The 12,968-nt window shown below is 41.6% G+C and overlaps 1 protein-coding gene across 2 annotated transcripts in view; it reads left to right on the top strand.

Moving 5' to 3' along the window:
* LOC140737914 (phospholipid-transporting ATPase VD-like) overlaps nucleotides 1-12,968 on the top strand; it is a 193,517-nt gene that overhangs the window by 150,211 nt on the left and 30,338 nt on the right. For both annotated transcript variants that reach the window (XM_073064713.1, XM_073064712.1), the window contains exons 14-15: nucleotides 2,364-2,490; nucleotides 4,111-4,295. In XM_073064713.1, the coding sequence (XP_072920814.1) occupies nucleotides 2,364-2,490; nucleotides 4,111-4,295 (312 nt within the window). The remainder of the gene's footprint in view (nucleotides 1-2,363; nucleotides 2,491-4,110; nucleotides 4,296-12,968) is intronic.

The raw sequence follows: 12,968 nt of genomic DNA, 5'->3' as shown, positions 1-12,968 counted from the left end.
TTACATCCTTCATATACATGAGGAGTAAAAAATCTTTACATTATGTCTCCATCTAAATGTGCAATGTGCAATTTATAGTAATTTATCTATATAACATAGAAATACAGTTGTTTCAGCATGAATTAATCAGTCTGATGGCCTGGTGGAAGAAGCTGTCCCAGAGCCTATTGGTCCTGGCTTTTATGCTGCGGTACCATTTCCCGGATGACAGCAGCTGAAGCAGTTGGTGGTTGTGGACCAGGCTGTGATACAAGAAGTGATTGATAAGTTTGTGGCCTAAGGTAGAAGGAGATGAGTTATACAGCTGTCGTTACACGCACATGCAGTTCAACTCTTTGAGTGATTTTGCAGAAAGTTTGAAGTCAATAACTCATCTCCTTCTACCTTGGGCCACAAACTTATTACCCCTGCTGTGGACACTTTCTGGAGGTTCAAGATCCGTATGCTCCACGACTGCTAGACTAAGTCTGTAAATGTAGGAGGGGACTATGTTGAAAAATAAATGTGCTAGGTTTTCTAAAATTGACTCCTTCTACCTTAGGCCACAAACTTATCAATCACCCCTCGTACAGCCAGTCAAAATACTCTCCATCATACATTTATAGCAGTTTGTTAAAGTTCTTCACAAACTCCTAAGGAAGTAGAGGTGCCTGCATGCTTTTTTCATAATTGCACTTACATGCTGGACCCAAGACAGGTCCTCCAAAATGATAACACTGAGGAATTTAAAGTTGCTGACTCTCTCCACCTCTGATGAGGACTGGCTCATGGACCTCCAATTTCCTCTTCCCTGAAGTCAATAATCATCTTCTTGGTCTTGCTGACATTGGGTAACAGCTTGTTGTTATGGCACTGCTCAGCTAGATTTTCTGTCTCCCTCCTATATGCTGATTCGTTACTATCTTTGATTCAGCTTTTGACGGTGGTCTCGTCGGCATTGGAGCTGTGCTTAACCACACAGTCATAAGTGTAAAGTGAGTAGAGAAGGGGCCAAAGCACACAGCTGTGTGGTGCACCTTTGCTAATGGAGATTGTGGAGGGAAGGTTGTTGCTAATCTAAACGGACTGGGGTCTGCAAGTTAGGAAATCGAGGATCCAATTGCCCAAGGAGGTATTGAGATCAAGGTCTTGAAGATTAGTTTTATGGGGATATTGTATTGAATGCAGAGCTTTAGTTGATAAAGAGCATCCTGATTTATACACCTTTGTTGCCCAGATGCATAACCTCAAATCCCCAATTTCTCCCACCCCTCCAAAATCTATCTGCTTAGTATTCCTACCAGGAACTAACCTCACAAAATTCTTTCTTTCTCTAATCATTACCCATTGCTTCCTCTTTGGATCCCATTCCTTTCCATATTACTCTCTAAAATGTCCATTCACTCAGTGACAATTGGCATTGATGATCTATTTAGTTGACAAGGGACGTCCTGTTACTGTGACGGCAATATTAAGTTTGTTTGTCCTCACTTGCTCAGCAGGCTTTGACACAATCATCCACTCTGTGATATTGTAACACTACTCTGGCTTCAACTTTTGCAAGACTTGCACTACAATATATCTCTTTATACCAGAGGATATCCAGCATTTTCTTTTTAAACCATCACAGTTTTACCATGGACTCTATTAGAATATGCATTAAGTCTGCTCTCTTCCTCATCACCTTGGCATATGGCATCATCAGCTGAAGACACTAGCTAATGTGCTTTTGGATTTGGAGAAAGGCACTGATTTGTTTAAGTTGTAGATCCTCTTTTAAGTTTCATTATTTCTTTCCAAAAATATGCACCATCCTGAACAAAACTGATCATATTGTGTATTTCTAAAGGTCAGAATCTGGTTTACTATCACTGGCATATGTCATGAAATTTGTTAACTTAGTGGCAGCAGTACTATGCAATAATAATAATACAATAATAGAAAATAAATGTGAATACAGTAAGTGTGTTTGTGCGTGTATTAGTTGAATTACATAAGACGTTTCAAAAGTAGAAATAAAAAAAGTAGTTAATTAGTGTTCATGGGTTCAAGGTCCATTCATAAATCAGATGGCAGAGGGGATGAAGCTGTTCCTGAATCATTGAGTGTGTGCCTTCAGGCTCCTGTACCTCCTTTCAGATGGTAGCAATGAGAACATTCTATGACTTAGGTGATGGGGGTTCTCACTGATGGACGCTGCCTTTTTGAGGCATGGCTCCTTGAAGATGACCATAAGAAAATTGGAAAAAGGTGAAAGGAAACCAGGTATTCTTCTAACTGTGCATAACTTGTAAATATCTTATGGTGTTGGTTTGTTTCCATGTTCAGTGGTTGTTGGATTCTTGATCACTCATACAAAACACCACTATCTTTTTTCTCTTCAGGTAATGAATGATGCTGAATATGCAGAATGGCAAAAATTTCAGTTTTCAGCGGAGACAAGTATTGACAACCAAGAGGAGCTCCTACTTGAATCAGCTCTGAAACTTGAAACTAATCTTACTCTGCTAGGTAAAGTTCAAGATTGTGTTGAGAATTTGGAAATACTTCTCTGATTTGGCAGGTGCTGTTTAACTCCAAGAATCACTTAACACAGCTCCAATAGTGTTCTGTGTGTGTTGTCTTGACTATTTACATTCTTATCTAAGCATGGAGGATTTGTTAAAAAAAAATGGTGGCATCTGGATGACATTTAGGACTTAATTATGCACAATTATAGCTATTCCAACATTGTAGGTTTTGGGACTAATCAATTTTAGGGAAATAATTTCCAGACAATGGGCAGGACCTTGCAGATGATGGCATCTCCAAAAGTGCAGAGCGTTGATTGAGATTTCACACCTTATCCTTCCACCCCTGCCCAAGTATTTACCAGCCAGTAATCTTTAACATGTTAGCTTTTAATTATTAGAAAATTGTGGGCTGACAAACAGCAGTTGGACATTTCACCAAGCGACACCCATTTATATGTAGTCTTGGGTGAGGCGGAGTTAAGGAATGGAGCATAATTTAATCAGCATGCACGGTGTGATCAGGTAGTTGAATGAATGCCAGTTGGGGAACTGGGTGATAAAAACAATGTACTACTGCACCTTAACTAATCATAATTGGATCTTGAATAGTATATGTGAATACAATGAAAAGTTTAACTATACACTCAGTGGCCCCTTCATTAGACACATGTGTACACCTGCTAGCTAATGCAAATATCTAATCAGCCAAGTGGCAGCAACTCAATGCATAAAACATGCAGACATGGTCATGTGGTTCAGTTGTTGTTCAGACCAAACATCAGAATGGAAAAGAAGTGTCTCTGACCGTGGAATGACTATTGGTGCCAGACGGGGTGCTTTAAGCATCTCAGAAAGTGCTGATTTCTTGGGATTTTCATGCACAACAGCCTCTAGAATTTACACAGGATGGTGCAAAAAACAAAATAACATCTTGTGAACGACAGTGCTGTAGGCAAAAATGCCTTGTTAATGAGAGAGATCAGAGGAGAATGGCCAGACTGGTTTCAGCTGCCAGGAAGACAACAATAACTGACATAACCATGCGTTACAACACGAGCGAGCAGAAGAGAATCTCTGAATACACAACTTGTCGAACCTTAAAGTGGATGGACTATAGCAGCAGAAGACCATAGAGTCCCACTCATGTACCTAATAAAGTGACCACTGAGTGAGAGAGAGAGAGAGAGAGAGAGAGTATCCTGTAAATTCAAGACCTAATGTATTTTGTGTTGCAAAACACCTGAGCCTAACCACAATTGATTCACTTTGCACCTGGTTTACACACTTCCCTTAAAAAAGCATGTAGAGTTTTCTTGTTCCCTCAGGCCTGCATTCCTGTTAGTTTAGAGGTGATAACTGAAAGCTGATTTGGGATTAAACTTTCTTTCCATTTTCATGATTATTTAAGGAACTGTAAATTTAAACCCAGTTCCACGATGTTAGGTAGATCAGAAAACATAATATTGCTTTCCTACTTTATATTATTAACCACGTATTTTGTTGTCCGTTGACCTGAGATCGTCAAAGGTGTCTTAAGAATTCATAGCTGCTTTTTAAAACACAATTCTTTCATTCTCAGTGTGAGGAACAAATGATTAGTTTGTAATTCCACACCTAGGTGCTACGGGTATTGTAGATCGCTTGCAAGAAGGTGTCGCTGATACAATTATGGCACTTCGAAAGGCAAGCATCAAGACATGGGTCCTTACTGGAGACAAACAGGAAACTGCTGTTAACATTGCTTATGCTTGTAAACTCCTGGATCAAAAAGACAACATTTTCACGCTTAATGCACAAAACAAGGTAAATAGAAGCTAATATGTGAATTTGGCGATCTCTAATTACGGTTATTTGGTATTTATTGGGGTGGGGTGGGAGGGTTGGATGGCTGGGATATATCAATGCAAGACCATTTGCAATCAGGGAATACTGTTGTTCTTCCTGATCTAAGTGGTGTTGAGCAGTTCACATTCTTTTAGAACTATTAGCGGCTGGCCTTCCTACTTTACTGGATTTCCTGTACCCCAATGAACTCACACAGTGACTGCAATCTGAAATTAGTTTCCCATTTCTAATGTGTGATTTTAGTGAACACAAGTGTCTCCATGTGTCTTCACAAGAAGATAGGTGCGAGCATGCACACACACAGACACACACACCTTAAGCCCAAAAATAGCAATAGCTATACACGTGACAAGTTGCAGGTTATATTCCCAGTTTCATAAAATTTGTATTCCCAGTTTTATAGTTATAACCCATTTAGACTAGTGGGGTAGAATTTATATTGAGAACAGGTTTTGGACTTGCCTTTTTCAACTCTCAACAGTATATGTTGCAAATAGATAATTAGTTGCAAAGTTTGCATTTATAAAATTAATGTAAAATGAAGAAAAACTGTTCATTCTCTTCATATTTGAATCTAGAACCTCTCCCACACTCTTGCCCTCCCTCACTGAATCTCAGTCCATTTTGAACTCATACAAACAACTTCCATTGTGTTGCATTTTAATAATTAAATTACTAATCAAAAACATGGAAGTTAAAGTAAAAATGAGTTAGAAAGCATTTTTAATAATGGCAGTCAGTATAAAATGAGTATTGAGGCATTACTCAATTTAATTGTGGAAAGATAAATTATACAGCAATATACCAAATATCATATTAAATAGAAATATACAGAAAATATAAACATGGAATGTGTGATTTATGTGTAGTAACAATGTGCCAGGGTGGGCTAGTTGAACTCTCATTGCATCCAATTCAAACAGCCTAAACAAATTAATGCAACACACACAAAATACTGGAGGATCTTAACAGACCAGGCAGCATGTATGGAAAAAGTAAGCAGGCAATGTTTTGGGCTGAGACCCTTCTTCAGGACTGGAAAGAAAGAGGAGAAGTCAGAGTAAGGAGATTGGGGGATGGGAGGAAGAAGTACAAGATTATAGGTGATGGGTGCAACCAGGAGAGATGGAGAGGGTGAAGTAAGGAGCTGGGAAGCTGATTGGTGAAAGAGATAAAGGGCTGGAGAAGGGGGATCTGATGGGAGAGGATAGAAGACAATGGAAGAAAGAGAAGGAACAGCACCAGAGAGAGTGAATGCGCAAGTAAGGCGATAAGGTGAGAGAGGGAAACAGGAATGGTGAACGGAGGGCAATTATCAGGAGTTTGAGAAATCGACATTCATGCCATAAGGTTGGAGGCTACCCCGATGGAATATAAGGTGTTGCATTTCCAACCTGAGTGTGGTCTCATCGTGGCAATGAAAGAGGCGATTGACTGAATGGGAAGTGGAATTAAAATGGGTGGCTGCCGGGAGATCCCACTATTTCTGGTGGACAGAGTGTAGGTACTCGGCGAAGTGGTCTCCCAAACTACGTCAGGTCTCAGTGATATACAGGAGGCCACACCAGGAGCACAGGATACAGTAGGTGACCCCCAACAGACTCACAGGTGAAGTGTCACCTCACCTGGAAGGACTGTTTGGGGCCCTGAATAGTATTCAAGGAGGAGGTGTAGGGGCAGGTGTAGCACATTTTCCACTTGCCAGAGTAAGTACCAAGAGGAAGCTCTGTGGGGAGGGACAAGTGGACAAGAGAGTCACTTAGGGAGCAATCCCTGCGGAAAGTGGGGTGGAGGCAAAGATGTACTTGGTGTTGGGCTCCCTTTCAAGATGGCGCAAATTATGGAGAATTATGTGCTGTACGCAGAGGAGAGTGGGGTGGTAGGTGAGAGCAAGAGGAACCTTAACCCTAGTGTGGCGGTGGGATCTGTGCACAGATCATAACGTATATAAATGAGCTGGTTGAAAATGTAGATGGATGGGTTAGTAAATTTGCAAATGACACCAAGAGTGGTGAAGTTGTGGATAGTGTAGAAGAAAAGCAAAGAATAAAGCATAATATAGATCAGTTGCAGATATGGGCTGATAAATGGCAGATGGAGTTTAACCCAGATAAATGTGAGTTGTTGCACTTCAGTAGGGCAAATGCAAGGAGACAGTACACTGTTAGGGGCAAGATCCGTAACAGTGTTGCTGAGCAGAGAGATCTTGGGATACAAGTTCATAGCTCCTTGAAAGTGGCTGCACAGGTTGATAAGGTGGTTAAGAAGGCTTCTGGAATGTTTGCTTTTGTCAGTCGAGGCATTGTTCAAAAGTCAAAAGGGTATGTTGAAACTTTATAGAACTCTGGTTAGGCTGCATATGGACTATTGCATAAAATTCTGGTCGCCCCACTATAAGAAGGATGGTGAGGCTTTGGAGAGGGTGCAGAAGAGGTTTACTAGGATGCTGCCTAGTTTAGAGGGCATGTGCTATCATGAAAGGCTGGATAAACTTGGGTTGTTTACTCTGGAACACCGGACTCTGAGGGGAGATCTATTCATGGTTTATAAGATTATAAGAGGCATTGATAGAGTAAACAAGGAATATCTGTTTCTCTGGGTCGAAATACCAGAGGGCATCCAGTGAAGGTGATAGGGGATATGGTCAAAGGGGATGTGAGGGCTGTTTTTTTACTCAGAGAGGGGTGGGTGCCTGGAATATGCTGCCTGGTATGGCATTTCAGCACAACATTGTGGGCCGAATGGACTGTTCCTGTACTGTACTGTTCTGTTCAATGCATTCAGTCCTCCAGGTGTCACCTACATTATGAGACCAAGCATAGACTGAGCGACTATTTTGCCAAACTCTGTCTGCAATGACTTCCAACCGTCAGGTCCTCCCATTTGTGTCGCCTCTCTCTCCTCCTCCCACTCCTGGTTCCATCCACCCACTACACACAAAGTTCACCCTCAGGCTTTCCAGCACTTTCTATTGGAGTCCAGCACTAGTAGCCCTTTTTGTTCCTGACCTCCAGCACATTTATGGTCACATCAACTCACCACCTCTGTTTCAGTTTGCCTGCCTTTATCTATCTTCCAAAATCCACCCAACCTCCTCATAACCCCTACCTGGTTTGCTTTCCCCATCATCTTTACAGTCCACTAGTCAACCTCAGGTTCCTGTCTAGACACTTTTCCTCTCCTCTTTATATTGGCCATCTTCCCCCCTCCATTCCACTCTTGACTGAACTGCTGACAATTCCTTTCACCCATTGATGCCACTCCATCTGCTTCATTCCTCCAGCAGATTGTGTGCTGATTTGGGACAAGTTCTGAATTTTATCCTACTTTGTTCAGAATATACTTTATGCTTTGGCACAGTTAAGCACTGATATTGCTCAGATGGGACTCTAAGCAGGAGAAAGTTATGGGATAAAGCAGTAGCCAGCTTGAGCAAGAGTCGAGGACCTGCATGTTCCTGTTAGGGTGAAGAGTAAACCTAGCAAGTTTAAGGAACCTTAACTGGTGAGAGATATTGAGACAGTCAAGGATAAGAAAGGAGCATATATTGAAATTAGGAGATTGGGATCAAGTGAATCCCTCTAGCTATAAAAAGACTAAGAATTCTCTTAAGAGGGAAGTCAGATGTGCAACATAAGAATATGAGATCTATCTGGCAGGTAAGGCTAAGGAAAACCCTAAAAGGTTCTATATTGAAAGGAAAAGGGTGGCTAGGGAAAGAGTAGGTCCCCTCACAGACGAGCAGAGCTACCTGTGTCTCAAGCCACAAGAGATATGGTAGGTAGTACTTCCAATGAATATTTCTCAGCTGTGTTTACTGGGGAGAAAATGATGGCTGTTCAATAGATAAGGAGGGAACAAGTAGAGATGCTTTGGAGGACCATATTAAGAGGTATTTGCAGTCTTCCTATGCATTAAGGTGGATCAATCCTCAGGTTGACCAAATGCATCCACTGACTTTGTGTAAGGCTAGACAAGAAATTGTGGAGGTCCTTGTGGAGATATTTGCGTCATTGTTTGCCACGGTCGAAGTGGTTCCCGAACACTGGAAGTTGGCTAATCTTGTTCCATTATATAAGAAGGGTAGTAAGAGCGAGCTAGGGAACTACAAGCTGGTCATCCTGACATCAGTAGTAGGGAAATAACTGGAGGGAACTCTGAAGGATAGCATCTACTAGTACTTGGTTATACAGAAACTGATTAGGGGGAATCAGCCTTGTTTTATACATTGGAAGCCATGCTTGACAAATCTTTCCAAGCTCATTGAAGAGATAAGCAGAGTAAGGCAGTGGATGTTGCTGTTTGGACCATTGCAAAACCTTTGACAATGTTCCGCATGGTCTAGAAAGTTATGTTGCATGGAATCCAGGGAGAATTTTTAGGTAGATTCAGAATTTGCTCACAGGTGTGAAGCAGAGGATGCTGGTTGAGAGTTGTTTCTTCAAATGGAGGCTTGTGTTTAGTAGTGTGCTACAGGAGTTGGTGTTGGGATCTTTGTTATTTATTATTAATATAAATGATTTGGATGTATATGCAAAAGGCTTGATCTGTAAGTTTGCGGATGACACAAAATTAGGATGTGTTGTTGATAGTGAAGACCATTATCATAGATTTCAGGAAGATCTTGGTCAGTTAGGAAAATGGGATGAGGAGATCCAGATGGATTCAATACAGATTAGTGTGAGGTGATGTACTTTGGAAAGTTAAACAAGCATAGGACTAATACTATGAAGGGTAGGCACTTGGGAGTGTAAAAGAACAGAAGGACATAGCTTGTTGAGAGCAGCATCACAGGTAGGCAGGGAGGTGAAAAAGCACACTGATCTTTATCAGTCAGAACACTGAGTACAGGAGTTGGGATATTACATAGTAGTTGTATAAGTCGTCGTATAGAGTAATGGGGATGGTGGAAGTGGCAGAAGTTGCCTTCCTAGAAAATGGTCCATATTGTGATTTTCCATAAATGCCAGTGGTATATGCATCAAGAAATAGAAGATGAAAAAAACATTTATTTAGTTTTTCTCCACATCCATTGCTTGCATAAGGATATCTCAGATTTTTGGATAGTGAAATGTGAATTCTGTAAGGGTGAATTTACATCTGTTACGTACCCTGTAACTGGGTCACTTACCAGCAAAGATAGAGAGGTCCGTTGAAGTCTGATGGTACTATTTTTAACAGTATTTATTGATTAAAAAAATACACAAAATAATATCAATGCAAACATGCAGATAATATACATCGTCAATACTAAATCTAAAAGCGCGGGTATAATAATAATCAATAAGAAATACTCTATCGTTGTCTAGGGGATAATGTATTGTCCGATGGAAATATAAAAGTCACTCAGTTCATTCAAGCTGCAGCTTTTGGGTTGGAGAGAAAGACGGGTTTAAAACTTACCCATTCCTTTTATGATGTCAATCCTTCGAGCGTCGTTGGGAGTAGGTTTCCCCGTTGTTAGCTAAAAACCTTCCGGCCGTGGAAAAGGGCCCACCGATTCCAGGGCAAATGGAACCGGACGCACGTGGCCTTTCCCCTGGTTTCTTGCTATTACGGGATCGCTGGCGTTTCTTCTGGTGCATCTGAAGGGCTGTTCCCACAGACCCTCTTTTTATCCTGACTCACAGGGTCTCAGATGTCAATCAGGTTGGGATGATGCAATCCCTCCACCAACCTCCTCCTCGTTTCATTGCCTGGGGCATCGATGCATCGTACAGGATGCAATACACAAGTCCGTCTCCAAGAGACAATAGCCGGCATCAATGGGTCCGTCTCTCGGAGGCCAAGACACATTCCAACGACTTGTGGATTCTGCATGTCTTTCTCTCATTTCCTGGGTCTCCTGAATGGACTCAATAGTGATCTTGCGATTCTCACAAAGGAGGGGGCTACCCCGCACCCTTCGGCCCCTCCGAGCTGTGGTACATTTATAACACATGAATAACCATAATCAGTTGTCTGTGTTCCCAGATGTATGAAAGTAACATCAGAAGATAAGATTAAGAGGCAATAAATCATGAGTAGGAAGGTTTTACTGGAACACTAATTGGACCACCAGCAGAGTATTAAGAAAAGCTCTAGTCAATTTATTACAAGACAAATAGAAAAGTGTCTTTGCAGGAATCCGTTTAAAGAAAATTCATGGGGAAGTTGCTGGGATTGGACAATGTTAGTGGCAAGAGATTGGGTTAACTAAGATTATTTTGTTTGGAACAAAATTGGCCAAACAGAAATCAACTGAGCTTTGTAAACAATGAACATGAATAACTTAGAAATCAATTACTAGGAGGCATAGAAACATAGAAAACCTACAGCACAATACAGGCCCTTCGGCCCACAAAGTTGTGCCGAACATGTCCCTACCCTAGAAATTACTAGGCTTACTTATAGCCTCTATTTTTCTAAGTTAAATGGACCTATCCAAAAGTCTCTTAAAAGACCCTATCGTATCTGCCTCCACCACCTTTGCCAGCAGCCCATTCCACGCACTCACCACTCTCTGAGTTAAAAAAACTTACCCCTGACATCTCCTCTGTTCCTACTCCCCAGCACCTTAAACCTGTGTCCTTCTGTGGCACCCATTTCAGCCCTGGGAAAAAGCCTCTGACTGTCCGCACAATCAATGCTTCTCAACATCTTATACACCTCTATCAGGTCACTTCTCATCCTCTGTAGCTCCAAGGAGAAAAAGCCAAGTTCACTCAACCTATCCCCATAAGACATGCTCCCCAATCCAGTCAACATCCTTGTAAATCTACTCTGTCCCCTTTCTATGGCTTCCACATCCTTCCTGTAGTGAGGCGACCAGAACTGAGCACAGTACTCCAAGTGGGGTCTGACCAGGGTCTTGTATAGCTACAACATTACCTCTCGGCTCCTAAATTCAATTCCACAATTGATGAAGGCCAATATACCGTACACCTTCTTAACCACTGAGTCAATCTGCGCAGCTGCTTTGAGTGTCCAAGATCCCGCTGATCCTCCACACTGCCAAGAGTCTTACCATTAATACTATATTCTACCATCATATTTGACCTACCAGAATGAACTACTACACATTTATCTGGGTTGAACTCCATCTGCCACTTCTCAGCCCAGTTTTGCATCTTATCAATGTTCCACTGTAACCTCTGACAGCCCTGCACACTATCCACAACATCTCCAACCTTTGTGTCATCAGCAAACTTACTAACCCATCCCTCCACTTCCTCATCCAGGTCATTTATAAAAATCACAAAGAGTAAGGGTCCCAGAACAGATCCCTGAGGCACTCCACTGGAGACTGACCTCCAAGCAGAATATGACCACTCTTTGCCTTCTGTGGGCAAGCCAGTTCTGGATCCAAAAAGTAATGTCCTCTTGGATCCCATACCTCCTTACTTTCTTAATAAGCCTTGCATGGGGTACCTTATCAAATGCCTTCAAAAGTCGTAAAGTTAAAGATGAAACATTCTTTTCAACATTTTAAGCAAGATTAATGTATTATTTTTGTTTTGTACAATTTTAGAATGGAAAAAAAGGAAAGGAGCACCATGCAGAAGTTTGGGCACCCCAAGAGATTTGAGCTCTCAGATAACTTTTACCAAGGTCTCAGACCTTAATTAACTTGTTAGGGCTATGGCTTGTTCACAATCATCATTAGGAATGGCCAGGTGATGCAAATTCCAAAGCTTTATAAATACCCTGACGACTCAAACATTGTCCCAATAAACAGCAGCCATGGGCTCCTTTAAGCAGCTGCCTAGCACTCTGAAAATTAAAATAAATGATGCCCACAAAGCAGGAGAAGGCTATAAGAAGATAGCAAAGCGTTTTCAGGTAGCCGTTTCCTCAGTTCGTTATGTAATTATAAAATGGCAGTTAACAGGAACAGTAGAGGTCAAGTTGAGGTTTGGAAGACAAAGAAAACTTTCCAAGAGAACTGCTCATAGGATTGCTAGAAAGGCAAGTCAAAACCCCTGTTTGACTGCAAAAGACCTTCAGGAAGATTTAGTAGACTCTGGAGTGGTGATGTACTGTTCTACTGTGCAGCGACACCTGCACAAATATGACTTTCATGGAAGAGTCATCAGAAGAAAACCTTTCCTGCGTCCTCATCGCAAAGTTCAGCGTCAGAAGTTTGCAAAGGAACATCTAAACAAGCCTGATGCGTTTTTGGAAACATGTACTGTGGACTAATGAAAGTTAAAATAGAACTATTTGGCCGCAATGAGCAAAGGTATATTTGGAGAAAAAAGGGTGCAGAATTTCATGAAAAGAACACCTCTCCAACTGTTAAGCACGGGGGTGGATCGATCATGCTTTGGGCTTGTGTTGCAGCCAGTGACACAGGGAACATTTCACTGTTAGACGGAAGAATGAATTCAATTAAATACCGGCAAATTCTGGAATCAAACCACACTGTCTGTAAAAAAAAAAAGCTGAAGATGAAAAGTGGATGGCTTCTACAACAGGATAATGATCCTAAACAGACCTCAAAATCCACAATGGACTACCTCGAGGCTCAAGCTGAAGGTTTTGCCTGGGCCCTCACAGTCCCCCGACTAAACATCATCAAAAATCTGTGGATAGACCTCAAAAGAGCAGTGCATGCAAGACAGCCTAAGAATCTCACAGAACTAGAAGCAT

This window comes from Hemitrygon akajei, chromosome 13 (assembly GCF_048418815.1).
Source record: "Hemitrygon akajei chromosome 13, sHemAka1.3, whole genome shotgun sequence".
NCBI lineage: Eukaryota > Metazoa > Chordata > Chondrichthyes > Myliobatiformes > Dasyatidae > Hemitrygon > Hemitrygon akajei.
The sequence above is the reverse complement of the archived record's forward strand: the minus strand, read 5'-3'. Positions and strand labels throughout refer to the sequence as shown.